The sequence below is a fragment of the Neopsephotus bourkii genome, unplaced genomic scaffold (assembly GCF_033783945.1).
Source record: "Neopsephotus bourkii isolate Nb327-2 ecotype Australia unplaced genomic scaffold, CSIRO-AGI_Nbou_v1 NB_1131, whole genome shotgun sequence".
Lineage (NCBI taxonomy): Eukaryota > Metazoa > Chordata > Aves > Psittaciformes > Psittacidae > Neopsephotus > Neopsephotus bourkii.
In genome coordinates, this window is record NW_026901617.1 from 459,327 (window position 1) to 479,364 (window position 20,038).

The 20,038-nt window shown below is 42.3% G+C and overlaps 1 protein-coding gene across 6 annotated transcripts in view; it reads right to left on the bottom strand.

The window, feature by feature from the left end:
* Window positions 1-19,707, bottom strand: part of CHD1 (chromodomain helicase DNA binding protein 1) — a 57,716-nt gene extending 38,009 nt beyond the window's left edge. For 4 of the 6 annotated variants that reach the window (XM_061362618.1, XM_061362620.1, XM_061362614.1 and 1 more), the window contains exons 1-2: window positions 19,431-19,568; window positions 17,612-17,816 (exon numbers count right to left, since the gene is read on the bottom strand). In XM_061362618.1, coding sequence (XP_061218602.1) covers window positions 17,612-17,664 — 53 coding nt within the window. In that variant the 5' untranslated portion in view covers window positions 17,665-17,816; window positions 19,431-19,568. The other 2 variants (XM_061362616.1, XM_061362615.1) reach the window with 2 other exon arrangements.
* Window positions 19,708-20,038: the final 331 nt, after the last annotated feature.

The window sequence follows — 20,038 nt, forward strand, 5'->3', positions numbered from 1 at the left end:
AGTAAAAAGCACTACAGCAGCTGAAACACACGAGACTATGCTGTGCAAAGGTTACTTTAATAATCCAAAGTAATACAAATGTTTGAAACTACACTAGCATTTCTGCAAACATGCATCACATACTGCAAGAGGTCTTAATGCAACTACAGTGCACAGAAAAAATAGGCAAGATTAACAGATGCATCTTCATTTGCACTGAACTGTGAAGAACTTTCCTGTTCACTGGCCACAGGACAAGCAGCTGATAGGCTCTAAGGACTACCAACCTGTATTTATTTCATTGTGTCCTTCCATACAGTGTTTCAGCCTGAGCTTCCGAGCTTCTGCAGGATGTTGACTTGGAGGCATAACCTCCACAAAGATGGTGCTATCACCCCAAAATCTAAAGCTCTTGTTTGCAAAGAAGGTAGGAAGTGGGGTAATACATGAGTGAGTTTTGCATAAACATACGTAATAAAGAAAACACTGCAGACTGTTGAGACTGTACCAAGCAACACTCCGTGACATGCAATACCTGTAAATCCCCCAAAGCTACAATGTTCCACACAAAGAACTTTCCTCTGGGAAATTTAAAATGTATGAACCAAAAGTAACTGATGGGGAACCAAAACACACCATATAGTAAAAGATACAGGTTAAATGCCCTGTTTTCAGCATGAAAAATACTTTCAAAATTAGAGAGAATATTGTTATTTTTCTGTTTATCACTTAAGTCATTGCAGTCAAAGATCCAAAAGAGAACAAATTTATGCCAAGATCAAAATATCAAAAACTTCCGTGTGCTTTGATTTTCCCATACTTAAAAAGTTTGTTTGGTCTAGCACGTCTAATGATAAGTCTTCTTTCACAATGTGTAACAAAAATCATCATTTCAAACTACAATACTGATTGGGTTTTTTTTAAGAAAAACTTACTACTAGGAAATTCCAAGTGATTTTATGCTAACACAGGAACACAGGTGTCATCATGAGAAGGATGAAGAACAAGGAACTTAGTTCAGCCATTCCCTCTATCAAAACCACTGCCCCTGCTCCCACAGAAATGTTTTCTTAACCTGTGGGCAGGAGGAGAAGAATTAACTCGCCATCCAAACTATCTGGAAATTACAGCAGTTAAAAGAAAACTTTTCTGTTTCAACACTACCAAAAAAAAAAGCAAACCAACAAACCCACCAACAAAAAAAGCAACACAAAACCAACCCTCAAAGCCTTTCCCCCCAGAAAACCCAATCTAAACTTCTAGTGCCTAACAAGACTAGTTAAATATTCAAACAGAATTTGAATGGAAATTTTCAGCCTAAGAGTTATTTCTTAATTATCTCTAAAGGTAAGTATCTACAAGGCAGACAGAAAGAGAGACTTGATGACCACTGAGTTTTTTCTTGGTTTTACTCATCTCTTACGGGAAAGAGTTTTAGACCAGCATCAGACTAGACTATGAATTTACCAGACTACCAGTGAAATTCTGATATAAAGGAGCACCTTATTTGTTTGTTTGCTTGTTTAATAATACTTGTAAGAAAGAGGGAGAAATAAAGTAAAAACATAGACCTATCTAACTTTTTCTAGAAATCAAGAATGCCACCAAAATATGGAAAGACTTGCCAGGGACAAACAAGGAATAGTTATGTAAAGGGAAGAATAAAGAACTACCTTTCCTCTCACAGCAAATGGAAAAGTAAAATGTTTCTATGGCATTTTTAAGCAATGTCTCTTAAGCAGAGACCATAATGAAACAACAGGGTACAGAAAATGAAGTCTTACTGAAAAACTAGCAGTAGCGTTCAGTTTCAACTTCTATCCAGCATTGATACTAGCCTTTTGGTACACCGTATCAATTCAACATCGAGACAGACCAACCTTTCCTATCACTTTGCAGATGTAGTATCACTAGGTCATTATCTGTACTTGGATTTATTTTTGTTTCACATGTAGTGCTGACTTAGACAAAATATGAGTCACTGCTTTGCATTATCACGTGAGCAGGACTCAAGACACTCTGCCTCACTACTTAAACTGAGAAATATATCTCTGAAAGTCAGCCTCCCTGGTGAGAAACACAGCCCCTACTTTTTTTAATTGTGAGGAGTGCCAGGATTTATCTACACCCTTTACCCTTATCTAAGGAGGCAGTCTTCTAGTTGCAGTATTTGCTCTAAGGTGTTCATGAAGGAGAAATAGCTCCCTCCTCTGCCAGCTGAAGCTAACTAATATTATGACCATAAGCTAAAAATAAAGTGACAGAGCTGATACTTCTACACAAGCTTTGTAAGCCACACTGCAAAGTAAGAAACAATGACAATCTAGAATCATAGAAATCAACTAGGTTGGAAAAGACCTTTAAACTCATCAAGTCCAACCATTCCCCCCAGCATTGCCAAGTCCACCACTAAACCATGTCACTAAGGGCCTCCTCTACATGGTTTTTGAATGCTTCCAGGGATGGTGACTTCCAGGATGGTGACTCCCAGGTGCCCCTGGGCGGCCTGTTCCAATGCCTATCATTTTAGTGAATAAATTTTTCCTAATCTCCAGTCTAAACTTCCCCTGGTGCAGCTTGAGGCCATAACTTCGCGTCCTATCACTTACTGCTTGGGAGAAGAGACCAGCCACCTCCATCCTCCTTTCAGTCAGTTGTAGAGAGCAGTAAGGTCTCCCCAGGCCTTCTCCAAACTAAAACCCCCAGTTACCTCAGCTGTTCCTCATCACACTTGTGCTCCATTGCCCTCCCCCAGCTCTGCTGCCTTTTTCTGGCCCCGCTCCAGCACCTCAATGTCTCTGTTGTAGTGAGGGGCCCAGAACTAAGCTCAGGATTCAAGGTGCAGCCTCACCAGTGCTCAGTACAGGGGGATGATCACTGCCTTGGCCCTGCTGGTCACACTGATGCTGATACAGGCCAGCATGTCATTGGCCTTTTTGGCTGCCAGGGCACAAGCTACTCATGTTCAGCTCTGTCACTCAGCATCCCCAGGGCCTTTTCTGATGAGCAGCTTTCAAGTCACCCTTTCCCAAGCCTGGAGCATTGCATGGGGTTATTGTGGCCCAAATGCAAGACCCGCCACTTTGCCTCATTGCACCTCATACCATTTCCCACAGCCCATCAATTTAGCGTGTCCAGATCCATCTGCAGAGCCTTCCTACCATCCAGTACATCAACACTCCCAGCCAACTTGGTGTCACCTGCAAATTTGCTGAAGGTGCACTACATTGCCTCATCCAGATCACCAATGATAATATTAAACAACACTGGCCCTTAAAACCAAACCCTGAAGGACACCACTAGTAATTTTTCTTTTTTTTTTTGGAAATGTTAAAATACTAATTTAACTGTAAGATGCCATTTATTTATACTGCTACAGATCCTTGCAATGCTGCAGTTTATTTGTACAGTAATAAAAATTTGCAGGTTTTGTTTTCCAAAATGAAAAAGCTTGTGCCATTCTGAAACACCAGTACAACTGGAATGCTCAATGTAATTGCACCTGACAAGAAGCTGGAACAAAAAAAAAAAAAAAAATCACAATTACCAAGACTATTTGAAATATATATCTACATCCACTACTGTTAATAATTAACCTTGCCCTGAATGTATATTATGCCTCAAGATAATTAGTATGAAGCCACCACAATCATCAAGACATCTGAGAACCATCCAGAACACAAATATGAACCTGTTTTTCTCAGCAGTGTTTCAAGTCAGGTTATGCTCAATCCTGTACTTTCAATAAATTTAACGATAAATATTTAGAAGCCTCTTCTGAGGTTCTTTTACCTAAGAGCAAGGAACAAAAATTCCAATACAGGGTGAACGGAGACTAGATTTGAGACCTGCCCTGAGAAGGACTAGTACGTGTTGGTTGACGAAAAGCTCACCATGACTAAGTTGCGTGCACTTGCAGCCAAGAAACCAGCCACGTCTTGGGCTTCATCACCAGCAGCATGAGCAGCTGGTCAAGGGAGAGGATTCTCCACCTCTTCTCTGCTCTCAAGACACACCTGGAATAGTTTGTCCAGCCACAGAAGGGCCACAAAGATGCCCTGAGGGCTGGAGCACCTCTCCTATGAAGACACACTGAGAAACCTGAGGTTGTTCAGCCTGGAAAAGAGAAAGCGCAGGGGACACCTAAAAGCAGCGTTCTGGTGCCTAGGCGGAGGCTACAAGACATCTGGAGTAGGACTTTTTGCAAGGGCATGCAGTGACAGGTCAAGGGGGCTTTAAACTGAAACAGGGTAGATTTATATTAGATTCCTTGTATCTAATATATATAACTATATATATCTATTATATATATAATATATATATCTTATATCTAATATATAGGAAATAGGAACTAAGGAGTTCTTAACTATGGGAGTGGTGAGACACTGGAACAGGCTGCCCAGAGAAATCGGTGCCTGCCCCATTGCTGGCAGCGTTCAAGGCCAGGTCTGACAGAGCTTGGAGCAACCTGGTCTACTGGAAGGTGTCTCTACCTGTGGCAGGAGACTTGGAACTAGGTAATCCTTAAGGTCCCTTACAACTGAAACCATTCCATGATCCTACGGTTCTACACTTATAATGCTGGAAGCAGAAGTTCCTAATCTGTTTAAAAAAAAAACTTCTAAAAAGTTTCAGTGGGTTTTTAACTCATTTATAAGAAACATAAAACTGCAATCCCTTCTGATTAATTCGCAAGGACTGACGCCAGAACAGATGGAAATTTACTAGTCAAATTTTAAGAAAAACCTTTCCATACTTAGCTGGTGGGATTGAAAAAAATAGTATTATGATTTAGCAAGTGCAGTCAGTAACGCTCTTCTGTTTGGATCCATTTATCTTTGTGAGGTAGCCTTTTTAGCTATGCCAGCCATTAAAAAACAAAATAAACTGAACTTAGAACCTTCAAATCCCTGTATCACAAAGTGTAAGATTTTAATAAATAAAAATATTATTTTTTTTTAGTAAGCACAAAAAAGTGGGCTTTTCCCATTAGCAAAGTAAAATATTTTCAAATATTAGTTAATATTCATCTCATCCTTTAAAACTTTTTGTTTCTTGTCTATGCTTTATAATGTAGGCATTAGTAGAGTAGTAATTATAATTTATAAATTATAAACTGATTGTATGTACTAACAATTTAAAAATTAACTGCACATACATTGGAGGTGTGTGCTCAAGTATTTTTTATTGACAGGAGTGGGCAAACAAAAATTCTGGAGACTACTGCACTGAGGGTTAAAAAAACCCCAATGTAATGGACAGAAGCCTTCCTTTCTCTCAAACCCACACATATTAATCAAGCCTTGTCTATTAAAAATGAACATAAATCTGTAATCGTCATGGGATTTACTATGACCCTCTTCCGCATGAGCAGGAATTCAGATTAAATCCTCCTATGCTAGATGCCAACTCTAAAGAGTAAAGAGAGAATTATTTGCAAAAAGGTACACATATTTACATACACACACATTCAAAAATAAAATTCACGTATATCATCTCCCTCAGTAAAGGGGGAACTCAGGAACAAGCAAGTGAAGTTTCCCTTTAATTGCTCCTACCTTTGCTCTGAGTTTCAGTAGTTTTCACACAAGTCAAACAATGGTACAAGCAGTAGTATGAGGTACCACACTCTGAAAACACTCTCAGTTCTCACTAATACATTCACCTGCTGATGAAGGTTCTCCAAGAATAATTATTTTCTTTTTTGACGTTGTTACTGCTGCTCTCTACAATCCCCTCCCTATGGTGTCATTCACAGAGGGTATAGATTCAGCTTTTTAGAACAGCTCTGTTTTCATAAACATTCTCAAGGCCAATAAGTAAGTGGAACAAACGAGTGAACAGTCGGTATTTTTCATGACTGCTGTCCTAAAACTGAAGCATGAAACAGTGACATCAATACAGAGTTCAGAAAAACAACAATAAACCGACCTTACATATATTGATATTACAGATTTTTTGTAGTTTGCAATTTTACTACACACCCATTCCGTACTTGCAAGTCATTTTCCAAGTACTTAAACTGCTACATGGTTTATGTAATGCCTTTTCCCCTTTCCCACAGCATGACGTTGCTGACATTACTAAAAGGTCAACAGCAGGCAGAATTCCCATTACACTGCAGTGTCTACTAGCATCAGAGGAAATCTAAAAAGCTTATTTGCAGAGTTTTTAGAACATAATTGTTTATGTTGCTGAAGTTCACAGGAAAAAACATACAGGATACGTAAGTTTCACACAGATTTCTAATGATTCAAGGAACATTTTCTTTACCTGCTGAAATGGATACCCTAACAAGACAGCTATAACAAGCCAAAAAAAAACCAACAACAAACATAATCAGCTTGAGAGAGGTCTACAAGCTTTTTCAGAATGTAAAGATCACTATTCTCTTAACAACTTGTATCAGAAGAATTCCAGAGACGGTTTTATCTTGCTTGAAGTGAAAAGGAAATATATTATTCTGAGATTGTCTTTTCTATAATCAATGGAAGCTATCATTGCAAACTGAATTACAAGTGAGAGCATTTCACACTGTACAAAAATTTTACTTTTAAAATAGTTGGTGTATCAAAGACAAAACCCACCATCTGATAACAAGACAGTTTACTTGCATTGAAGAAAGAGAACCTGAAGTTCTGTAATAAAGATGCTAAAAAGTAAATTTGAAGAGATAATAGCGGAGAGATAGTTATGACGCTATGGTCACTTGCTTTTCCACCTTCGCCTATGGGGTTATCTTCCTTGCGTTTTTTTAGGCATAGTCTATAAGCAGTTCTTCTCTAGCTAAAGAGCTTTAAGTGTTATCTTACGTTGACCAGCAAGGACTCATAATTTGAGTACCTTTTCTTGCAATGAATAAGGCACATTAGTGCAAAACAGCACCGCTGACCTCCACAAAACTAATCACCTGAACTAGCACAACTGATTACTAAGATTCTGGTATCACATCTCTAGGGGTAGGATGAAAGGAACATTCAATATTCCCTCAAATAAGGATTAGAATACTGCCACAACTACCTGTCACCTACTGTCTAATGCTGTTACCTAAATATCTCTGGAAAACAGAATTCTGGTCCCCTGCTCTTCAGAGTTCCCCTTAAAGTAAAGAAGAGGCAAAGTGTTACCTCTTGCCACTTTCTCCTCCTGTACAGGCCAGGGTCATTGCCTTTGCTTCAGATGCTTTTGCCTTCTGCTAAACTGTTTCCAGTAAAAGTGGACACCATACCCACTATGCTATGGACACCTGAGGTAGAGTAAAAGCGATGGTTTTGAGTACAACTTGACTAGCCTTTTATCTCTGCATCTGTATCCTCTTTTCTCCTTCTTTCCAAAATAGCCTGATTAAAAATGGCAAGGAAGATATCTACTATTCTCAGGTAGCTAGCTACCCTTTCCAAACACAGTCAAAATAGTGTCTCTGCAAGACAATACAGAGCTGGTGCTCTTCTTCATTCAACTCTTCTGGTAAAAAAAGTCATACATATCTTAAATATATTCAGAGAAACCATCAGCATGCAAGACTTCATTCTCAGTTAACTATCCACCTGTGTTTTTCAAATTTACCCTTATTCCACCATGTCACCATTCGGATTTGTCATTTGCTCTGCTCTTGTAGTGCTCTCTAACCAGCTGTTATTTTGTGGTCTGATTTTTTTCCTGCCTTCTTCACTGACAAATGGGCCTCCAAGAAACCAAATGCCAACAGAAACTATAAACACTATCAAGACTAGAATAGGATGTGTAAGTGGAAACAACAGCGCAAACCAAGTTAAGGTACAGAACAGAGGGGTTATTAATATAATGTATACAAGAATACAATATTTGGTAACATGAACTGCTGAAGACATTTGTGCTCTTTTAAGCAGTTAATTACTGAAAATGGAATGCCTGTTTTTCTAAGTCCTGTTTCTATGAATGGGCAGCATGAGCCTCTAACTCATTTGGCTCCAAGTGAATTATATACATTTACAATTAAAAGAAAAACCAACCAACAAAAAAAGCCAACAAAACCAAACCTCAAAACTCAAACAAATAACAAGCAAAAAATCCCCACAACAAGAACCCCAACACTAATCACAAACAAACAACACCCACAAAAATCAGGAAAATGAAAATGGCGTTACATGTTTAGAGATATTCCTTACATTAAAGAGTGTTTAATTTAGGCTTAAGAAACCTTACATTACATTCAGTATAGTCTTAAAAAAAAAAAAACAACAAACAACAAAACAAGTAAAAAACAACCAAAACCAACAAACAAAAACAAACAAAAAACCCAAACAAAACCAAACAAACAAAACCACAAAAAAAACACCAAAACCAACAGAAAACCAAAAAACACCTTCTAGGATACATTGTCAAGAAACCACTCTCAACCCCAGCCTTGAGTCAAGTAGTTCCATTTGTACAGCAACGTGTCAAATCTGATTTGGTATGGAAATTTGAAAAAAAGTTAATATAACCCTCTTTTCAAGAAGGGGAAAATGGATGACCCAGGAAACTACAGACCAGTCAGTCTCACCTCTGTGCCTGGCAAAATCTTGGAGCAGATTCTTCTGGAAGGCATGCTAAGGCACATGAAAAACAACAGGGTGCTTGGTGACACCCAGCATGGCTTCACTAAGGGCAAATCCTGCCTGACCAATTTGGTGGCCTTCTATGATGGGGCTATGGAACCGAAGGACAGGTGTAGAGCAGTTAATGTCATCTAACCGAGCTTGTGCAAAGTGTTCAACATTGTCCCACAAGACATCCTTGTCTCTAAACTGGAGAGACATTAATTTGATAGATGGACCACACAGTGGATAAAGAACTGGTTGGCTGGCCACACATAAAGAGTTATGGTCAATGACTCAACATCCAGCTGGAGACCAGTAACGGCTGGTGTCCCTCAGGGATTGGTGTTGGGACAGATCTTATTCAACATCTTTGTCGGTGACACGGCCAGTGGGATCAAACGCACCCTCAGCAACTCTGCTGATGACACCAAGCTGTGTGGTTCAGTTGATACGCTAGAGGAAAAGAATGCCATCCAGAGGGACCTTGACACGCTTGTGAGGTGGGCTGATGCCAACTTTATGAAGTTCAACAGTGCAAAGGGCAAGGTCCTACGCCTGGGTTTGAGCAACCCCAGACACAGCTACAGGTTAGGCAGAGAATAGATTCAGCACAGCCCAGCGGAGAAGGACTTGGGGGTATTGGTAGATGAGAAAACGAACATGAGCCGGCTTCAGTGTGTGCTTGCAGCCCAGAAAGCCAACCACATCCTGGGCTGCATCAAAAGAAGCGTGACCAGCAGGTCAAAGGAGGTGATCCTGCCCCTCTACTCTGCTCTTGCAAGACCTCACTTGGAGTACTGTGTGCAGTTCTGGTGTCTTCAACATAAAAAGGACATGGAACTGTTGGAGCAAGTCCAGAGGAGGGCCACGAGGATGATCAGGGGACTGGAGCACCTCCTGTATGAAGACAAGGCTGAGAAAGCTGAGGCTGTTCAGCCTGGAAAAGAGAAAGCTGCATGGAGACCCCGTAGCAGCCTTCCAGTATCTGAAGGGGGCCTACAAGGATGCTGGGGAGGGACACTTCATTAGGGACTGTAGTGACAGGATGATGGATAACGGGTTAAAACTTAAAACAGGGGAAATTTAGACTGGATATAAGGAGGAAGGTCTTTACTGTAAGGGTGATGAGGCACTGGAATGGGTTGCCCAAGGAAGCTGTGAATGCTCCATCCCTGTCAGTGCTCAAGGCCAGGTTGGACAGAGGCTTGGGTGACATGGTTTAGTGTGAAGTGTCCCTGCCCATGGCAGGGGGGTTGGAACTAGATGATCTTAAGGTCATTTCCAACCCTAACTATTCTATGATTCTGTAAGCTGGACACACTGAAGCAATCTGTCCTTTTTTTATAAAAAAAAAACCACACAAACCAAACCAAACAAACAGCTCCAGACACTCCCTACCTTTTCTGTATGAATTTATGCCTGTATACAGTATTTATTCACAAACTCCTTTGCGAGAAAAGCCACATAGCTTAATTAAAGTATCAAACCCCACAGATTTTCATATTTACTCCTGCCTTTTTTTTTTCCACACGCCCCACAGTAAATACCTATGTAATGAAACTGGTGAATACTTTGGGGAGATCACAGGTCTAAAGAGGCAGATAGCTGAAACATATCAAAAGCAAGTATCCTGTAACCGTCATTGGTTCTTTTTAATATTCTAAAATTTAGTATCACTAGCTTACCTCTTACAACGAGGTAGCCCTGAAAGGATCAGAAAATGAGGAACAAAGTCTGATAATTCACACAAGGTACTAGGAACAGAAATCCTACGATGGAAAGCTATACAAATACTTGTAAAATAATACTTAGGCTCCTGTGTAAGGTCTAGGTTAATAATGGATCCAAGAGTGGATAATTAATCCCCACTGATTTAAAGTACATTCATTACATTAAACTACCTTAAGAGTCTTCTAAGGACAGTAGGAAAGAGAGTAACAATTTGGGCAAAATTAAGTACAACACACTAGAGGGAAAATAAAACCCCAACACTTTCTGCAGGGTCATTGAAAAGCACCTGATGTGACAGTGGACTTTTTGGTTCTTTGGTTTTGTTTGTTTGCTTTGAAACATACCAGAAATTGAAGGAAAACAACTACTTAATTTGATTTATACGCATAAAGAAGATTTATCTTATTTATCACCACCAGTAAAAATCAGAGGGAATAAACAGAATAAAGTTCAGTCTAGCAAGTGTTATTTCCTCTCCTCAGCTATTACAAAGCATGAATTTAACTGAATTTTCCTGATGTGCGCTAACAACTCAGAGAAATGCATTATATTTCTAGTACTGCAGACTACTATCTGCGCCACTACTACAAACCATCCCCAAAGTAAAGGTATCAAAACTACACTGATCATCTACCCACTTTCACAACCCCATGAAACATAGAGCAAGTCTTTGAGAGCCACAAGTCACATATCTTAAGAACCCAAAGAAGTTCCAGGAATCCTTCATAGGCAGGAAGTGGTTCCCAAGGGGTCTACTACTCTGTGGTCTGATGCGACCATCCTTCAACATGCAGTTGGTTCCAGGAGCAACACAATGATGTCTTTACTAGAGCTCTTTACAGATCACCAGCAAAAAAAATTAAAAAAAAATTAAATTCAATTTAATCAAAAACTACAGAAATGCACAACCAAAAAAAAAAAATCCACTAACATAAACAAATACAAAACCAAACAGAAAACAGTCGAACAGAAAAAAAAACCACAACCAAACAAAACATAGCCTACAAACCACCTCCCCTTAAAAAAACAACCAACTTAAAACCCAACAAACATTATTCCTTGAGGGGCCACATCTGGATAGGTGTGCACTGCCTGTATCACAAAGACAGGACTTTGTCTTGAGGAATGTGAATTTTGAAACTCCCAGAATGGTGGAACTGAATCTAAACATACATACAAAAGTTATCTATCAGCCAGTTCAGACAGAGAAAGAACAAGACCTGGATAAAATCAGCAGGAGTCCTGTCCTGGGTTTAGCAGTAGCAGTCATTTTTCTCTTTCTTGGTAGCTGGTGCAGTGCTGTGTTTTTTACTTTCAGCTGGGAACAAAGCTGATAAAAATGATGGTTTGGTTTGGCCAAGGACTTTGTGAGCCTCATGCTCTGTCAGGGAGGAGGGGAGGCCAGGAGGAAGCAGAGACAGGACACCTGACCCAAACTGACCGAAGAGGTATTCCATACCACAGCACGTCATGCCCAGGGGGGAACTGGGAGTTAGCCGGAAGGGTTAGGTGGACTGCAGGGTTGGAGGAGGTATCGGTCGGTGCTTGGTCAGGCTGGGGGGCGAGTTATCGGTCAGCTGGTGATGAGGGCTTGTATTCTCTTCCCTTGTCATTTCCTTTGTCATTGCTATTATTGGTGGTAGCAGTAGTGATTTGTGTTATACCTTAGTTACTAAACTGTTCTTATCTCAACCCATGGGAGTTGCATTCTTTTTGATTCTCCTCTCCGTCCCCCCAAGAATAGTGGAGGGCAAGGGGGGGGCGAGTGAGTGGACAAGCTGTCTGGCATTGATTAAAGCACGACAAGTCCCAAAGCCAAAACAGAGACGATATGTACAAGAAAAGCTGTATCGTGAATTTATAATCCCTTCTTTTAGCTGGCAAGGTTTCTAGACAAAAAACCACTTTGGTTTTGATAAACATTCTATCTGAACTCTTCCAAAAGAAGTGGAAAGATGCTTTTAACTTGTATTAGGAGAGCTTTTCATGCTTAACTCTAATAATCCTGATAGAATAGCAACTTACTAACCAAAAATATTACTGCTAACAGAAGTGAAGAGCTTGCTTTACCCACTAGCCATTCACAGTAAGTCCTACCCACAGTTTCCTTTACCATTTACTTTTGTGGCTCTCAAGAACTCCTGTGTACTACGTATGTATCTGCGTATGCATAGTTTTATGTATATGCTCTCTCCTGCTACATACACACATTTTTATTAATATTATCTATTTAATTTATTCAAAAAGGAAGCCACCACATAGGAGTAATTATGCAAATATGCTTGGAGTATCTCTGTTTTAATTCCCGCTTCCATTTCTTGAAAGCAATAAACTTAATTCATGCCTTTTGATTCATCTTTTTTACCTTCAATGGAAAGTATGAATTTGTATAGTAAATTGAAGCCTGCTGACAAAATCTTTTGTCTTTACTTAACTGCTTTTTTTGGTCCATAGTCTACTCAATCCACAAAGTGAATTAAACCCACTGAAATTACTATCTTCTATTAAAATCAGCTTTCCAGTGTGCAAAGACTGGGCAAAGTCCTTAGTGTGAAGCAGCTGCTTTCTGCTTAGTGCAAAAATGGAAGTACAGTGCATTTCAGCCAACTACTTTGCAGTTAAGCTACACTAAGCACATCTCTTTAAACCTCCAGAAAAGGAAGGTTTGCTTAAGTCCTCTATACCTTGTTCTGCAAGAAACGTAGGAAGAGCAAAGAGATGGGAAATCAGATTGTTATTCAATTAGCACCAACATCTCACTTCTGCAGTCCCTGTTCTACCTGGAGCTTGTCTTGCACTTCAGGTATAACTGCCCTTCCTTGCTGATTAAGGTTTCTTATTACTACCTAACTAGAATGTATTTGCTCATATTTAAGTCTGCAACAGAATGCTTTCAAGATCACTACACAAAGATGCTTTGCTGAAGAGTCAGCTTCTCAAGTACCAATATCAAGTTTTTGTGTCTACACTCGCTATCCAGATGAACAGTATCTGTGATATTTTACATTGAGCTATTTAAAAATATGCCAGAATAGTGATTTTAAGTAAACAAGAAGCTGGAAAGTAGATTCCACTGTAATTATTACAAAAAAATCAGCACATCAAGCAAGAATAGTGTTTACGATAGTCAAGAACTTCCATCATGCTTGGTTCTAGTACTGATTTTTATAGGTTCAGGGGTTGTTGAAATAGGCAAGGAAAATTCAAAGAGCATGGTCAGTTATTTAACAATGAAAATACAAAAGATGCACTTTTCCACCTGTAACAAAACAGAACTTCAGGCTTAACAACAGCAGCAAAGTTGTCTGCTCATTTACCAGTCATATGAATAGATGCAATGCTGTAAATAATGCAGAAGTGTGGCAAACTGTCCATTCCTTTCACACACCTCAGAAATAATTCACAGCTAGTCACAGGGAACAAAGGATAGCTACAATTCCATACTACAATGTTAACCAGTGCATAAAATTGAAAGTTTATGAACAGTTCCTTCTCCAGCCCTCCTACTGATGAGACTACAGGTTTTCCACTACTTCTGCAAGTCATGTTTCCCTAAAATAATAAAATGCAGTACCCATGAGGCCTTGTTTGTTTTTTTTTGTAAATTCAGCCCTAATCCACTGCTTCTTGTAAGTTTCTAAAGTAATGAGGATGGCTCTCCTACATCAGGCTGTATTTAATTGTTACCAAGACTGACTCCAGAATGACACCACACATTAAACGGAAGTGAACAGTTTTACTGAACTTGTAAAGTGTCAAATTTGCAAAGTGACATAAACTTCTTATAGTTATCACCAATATGGGTATTTAGATTATCACTGTTTTCACCTTCATCTCTTCTTCTTTTCTACCAATTCTTGAAAGTTTGATCATCTTTGCACTTTATTCCCAACAGCAATTCTCAATTACTTTCTTCACTTGTTCCACTTCCCTCCCTAGCATTCGGTATGAAACAGGACAACTAGAAGCCTAGGAAATGTAATTTCTTACTGATCTCTACTTCCACTCTTCAGAATTCACATTTCCACATTTGAAAGCTAAATACAGCAACGCTTCCCAAATTATAGTTAGCTATCTGTCTGCAGCTGCAGCTTGCTAAGGCAACTCTCCTCTCAGTACAAACTACCTAGATTTCTGGAAACTCAAAGAGAAGCAAAAAAAAAAAAAAAAAAAAAAAGGCTAAACAGGGACAAGTCATATAAAGATATTCCATAAACATTATACTCCTTTGGCCTCTGGCAGTAATTATTTTAGTAATGGAAGTAGGCTAGACAAAACCAGCTCCATCATTTAGAATGGAAATCGTTGACCTTCAATTTATAAAAACAGTTTCCTGATACTACATGGCAAATGTGAAAACCTGCCTGTGAACTAAGCTATAGGGTTAATGACTGATACAAGCCTAGGAAAAATGTTTTTAGCTTTTTAAAACCTAACAAAGCTTAAAGATGTGCTCAACAAGACATTTAAAATGAATAACAGTCTTACTTCCCAGGCAAGTGTCAAGTTTAAGTACTATGCATCCTCCTGATAGTTACTTTTAATGAAGTTGCTGCGAACTGTAATGTTTAGTTGGCTTAGTCTTAAGAATTACTATAGTTTTTAAATAACTTTGATATACTGATGTTTATGGGTACTCACAGTTACAGAGTGGTTTTCCAACCTATCTTTAGCAAGGTAGCTTGTTTCAAGTAGTAAACTTTACACACATAATCATTAGACTTGTCCCTGGTAAATTTGCATTTGTTGAACATCTAAGAGTTCAGAAGAATAGCCTTGCTCACACTACTGTATTTGTTCATGTTTCTCTTTTCACCCGATAAGGCTTTCCCTTGTTCCCCTGCCCCACCCCTCTTTCTGATCACTAGTGAGAGACTCAAAGACAAATGGGTGGATTAACAGCATGCTCACAAACACTTCTTGGAAGTCTAAAACCACTTTGCACATTTACTTCAACTTAAACCTTCAGCATTCACCATATTTCCAATTTTAGAAATCTAAACTATAGCACAGGAGTGATGTGAATTTTTGAACCCTAATTCAACCTCTCTAAATTGGCTGTCATTCCTGGATGCAGGAAAGTTCTAACCAGGCTCTTTAAAATGTGAACACTGCACATGCTATAAAACTAGCATTCAGCATCACAGGACTGATTTTTATATTTAGTAAATCAAACAAAAAAAAAAAAAAAAAAAACAAAACCACAACCCAAACAAACCCGAAAACCAAAAAACAACTCCCCCCCCCCCCCCCCAACGACAAAAAAACCCCAGCTGGGAAACTGGACTTTCACTTCAGAAAATAAATAAATGTCAACACTTATATTGCTCTGACAGCTCTAGAGAAGGAAGGGCCATGCAGGCTGAAAGTTGTGGTTGTTCAGCCTGAAGAAGAGAAAGCTCAGGGGAAGCCTCAGAGCAGCTTTCCATGCCTAAAGCAGCCAACAAGAAAGATGGAGAGAGATTTTTGACAAGGACACATAGTGACAGGACAAGGGGGAATGGCTTTAAAGTGACAGTGAGAAGACTTAGATTAAATATTAGGAAGAAATTCTTCACTATGAAGGTGGTGCGACACTGGAACAGGTTGCACAGGGAAGCTGTTGCTGCCCCATCCCTAGCACTGACAGTGCCAGGTTGGACTGGGCTTTGAGTAACCCTGTCTAGGGAAGGTGTCCCTGCACATGGCAGGAGGTTTGGAACTATATGATCTTGAGTGTACCTTCCAACCCAAACCATTCTATGATATAAGAATCATAAAACACTCTGTATCAAGAACAGATTTATTTATAAAAAAGTCACTACTCCACCTTTAGACATAGCCTATGTAGGGTTTTATACAACGCATATTATGCATGTGTGCCTTGCACTTTATAGACAGTAGCTTTATTTTACAATTCACAGTATCACAGTATGTTAGAGATTGGAAGGGACCTCAAAAGATCATCTAGTCCAATCCCCCTGCCAGAGCAGGAACACCTAGATAAGGTTACACAGGAACATGTCCAGGCGGGTTTTGAATGTCTCCAGAGAAGGAGACTCCACAACCTCCCTGGGCAGCCTGTTCCAGTGTTCTGTCACCCTCACTGAGAAGAAGTTTCTTCTCAAGTTTAAGTGGAACCTCTTGCGTTCCAGTTTGTACCCATTGCCCCTTGTCCTATCATTGTTTGCCACTGAGAAGAGCCTGGCTCCATCCTCGTGACACTCCCCCTTTATATATTTATATACACTAATAAGGTCACCTCTCAATCTCCTCTTCTCCAAACTATAGAGACCCAGCTCCCTCAGTCTTTCCTCAGAAGGGAGATGCTCCACTCCCTTAATCATCTTAGTTGCCCTGCGCTGGACTCTCTCCAGCAGGTCCCTGTCCTTCTTAAACTGAGGGGCCCAAAACTGGACACAATATTCCAGATAAGGTCTCACCAGGGCAGAGTAGAGGGGAAGGAGGACCTCCCTCGACCTACTAAGCACCCCCCTTCTAATACACCCCAGGATGCCATTGGCCTTCTTGGCCACAAGGGCACAGTGTCGGCTCATGGTCACCCTGTCGTCCACTAGGACCCCCAGGTCCCTCTCCCCTACACTGCTCTCTAACAGGTCGTTCCCCAATCTATACTGGAACCTGGGGTTGTTCCTGCCCAGATGCAGGACTCTACACTTTCCCTTGTTATATTTCATCAAGTTACTCCCCGCCCAACTCTCCAGCCTGTCCAGGTCTCGCTGAATGGCAGCACAGCCTTCTGGCGTGTCAGCCACCCCTCCCAGCTTAGTGTCATCAGCAAACTTGCTGATAGTACACTCAATTCCCTCATCTAAATCATTGATGAATATATTAAATAATACTGGTCCCAGTACCGACCCTTGAGGCACTCCACTAGATACAGGCCTCCAACTAGACTCCGCCCCATAGACTACAACTCTCTGGCTTCTCTCCTTCAGCCAGTTTACAGTCCATCTCACTACCCGATCATCCAGACTACACTTCCTCAATTTAGCTTTCATTCAAATAGAATGTTTCAGCTTTTGACACTTCAGACATTCTTTTTTCCCCTCAAAAGAGCAATACTACTACTCTGTTGGATGCTGACACAATCATAATACTATATAAACTTTATTACATAAGGTGCATACAAGATCATTACAGTTCATCACTGAAGCGACGTGAGGGTAACAAGCAGAAATGTCACCTGCAAGAAAGCATGTGCAGTCCTCCTAATTAGGTCTGCTTGCAAACCAGGAAGCTTTGGCACCAAGTTCAAATATAAACCAGTTTATAATAATATAGGAGAACAACATAGGAGAATACATAGTCAATTATAACTGAAACAAGTAAGTGCTTACCTTGACTCTCCACTACTGTTTCTTATGCTTTCTTCATCACTGTGCCCATTCATTGTAAATATTAGTAGGTTCAAATGATAAATAAAAGACCACTCTGGTTACAATGTGGATATCAAGAATTCACTTCTTGGTATTCTGCTCGTTTGCCAAGTCAGGTGTTTGCTCTAGTGTTCTTTGTGTGTATTCGAGATTTCTCCTCAAATACCTAAAACAGTAAAGGAAAACACTGACACAATTTGAAAGCATGTCTGCATCTAAAAAGAAACGAAAAATAACATGGCAATATAGATGGCAATGTGCGCAGAATAGGAAACGGTATAGAAATTACATTCTCTTTAGCACTACAGGGTAAGAACAGTTTACTGCATGTCTGCACTATATCGTGTGATTTAACTTTTGCCATACAACTGACTTCAGGACAAAGTGGATTTAAACTGAAAAAAAAAACAAACTGCTCACCTGAACACAGAGGTAAAATGACATATATATTCTTCAGCTATCTGCTCAGTAAAATGTATTCAATAGACAAAACACAGTGGAAGCATTTCCAGATATACACATAATGCTTAGAGCCACTTGTGGGTAAAGGCAGGAAGATAAAGACTGTCCTGTTCAAAACAACTGTCTCCAGTAAATCAAACCAGCAAGATCCCACACATGGAATGATAATTTTCTCACATAGAAGCTCATCTTAAATCAGATCACTGCAGTATCCCATACAGCTAGATACGTTTAGGCTCACGGTAAATGGACTGCAAGCATAAACTCACTGATAATGTGAAAGTGGTTAGAGTGTGTCCTGCTAGCTGCCTGCCCCAAGGTGCTCTCTAATATATAACAGCCCAACCTGGAGCTCACCGGGTCGTGGCAGTGGGGGGTGCAACGCTCCGCGGTGGGAAATGCTCCGTGCTCAGGCACCCGAGCCACTCCGGCCACCAAACAAAGGCGATGAGGGAGGGGAAAGTAACAGAAGGAAGCCCTGCAACACCGCAGGGCCCTCGAAGCGACATCGGGGACCTCGCGGCGGAGGCGAGCCAGGCGGCTCCCCGCGGTCCGCCCGCAAGGCCGCTCTCTGCTTAGCCGCCTGGCCGCACGCTGCCCGCCCTCTCGCGCAAACACCCCCGTCGCTTTCGGGCCCGACACCTGGTGAGCCCCGGGAAGCACCCTGAGCAGCGCCCTAACTTTCCCCCTGCCGCGCGTTTCCCGTTCCGCGGTGATCCTTCCTCCAGGGGAGGAGAGCGCAGGCCGCCAGACCCTGCTCCCGCGGCCTCCCGCTGCAGCTCTCGCTCTGCCCGCCCCCAGGGCGCTCGTCTCCCGCCCCCGAAGCCAGCCCTCCGCTGGCAGCGCGGCCTTGCACAGGCGCTGCTCCCAGCCAAAGCTCCCTGGCAGCGTCTCCAAGGCCGCCGCTGTCCTCCATTCTCGCTCTTCCCGGCGCCCCCCATGGCCAGAAGAGAGCCAAGGCCGCTCTCCTGCCTCCAGGGCAGCTCTACGCTGGCTCCCCCCGCAGGACCAACAGAGAGAGACTCGACACCCGCTGTCCGCTGCGGCCCTCGCAGCTCCCACTCTCCGCTAAGTGGGCCCAAGAACCCACCCCGCGCCGGGCATCCAGCCCTTCCCCCCGGACCCCGCCCGGCAGCGAGATCCATCTCTCAGCACCGCCCGCCTCCCGTTCCATCTTCGGAAGCTGCACAACTCCCGGCCGGCGAAAGGGAAAGAAGCCATGGCGGCCTCTGCCTACCTTCGTGCGCCCAGCCTGGCCAAGCCTTCTCAGAGCCTCCCTTGCCCGTGACTGCGCTACGCCCCGCGGCGCTGCTCGTACCGCAGCCGAGGGTAGGGGGCTGGTGCCGCGGCGGGCCCTGGGCCGCCGCTCGTCCCGCTGGCCGCCGGCTTCTCACAGCTTTGGCGCGGTAGACTCGCTCGCCCGCCCGCTCGAACAATGGGGCCCCGAACCGGGCAGGGAGGGGCGCAGGGAGTACCCGAGTGACCGTTGCGCCGCTCTGCTCCGCCACCGCTCCTCAAGTCCTCCCGACCGCCGCCATCACGCCGCTTCTCCGCTCTGCTCCCCCTCCCGCGGTCGGATGGAAACCCCGGGCGTGATGTCAGCCGTGCGCCCTGGGACCGACCGGCAGCAGGAGGAGGAGGAGGAGGAGGAGGAGGAGGAGCAGGAGGAGCCACGGCCGGGGACGACGGGCAGTGCTGCCGAGCCTCTCGAGTGGTTGCTGAAGGCAGGGTAGGCCGCTCGCTGTGCCGGGGGCCGGTAGTAGTGCCCTCCCTCTGTCCCTCCTTCCCGTCCCTGCCTGCCACACGGAAGGAACGTTGAGGGCGGGACGGGCCCAGCTCCCAGCCGTCTTTGAAGGCGAAGGGCGGGGCCCCACCCAAAGGGGACTCCATGACCTGAGTGGCCCGGCCTCCCGTTACAGTTCTGCG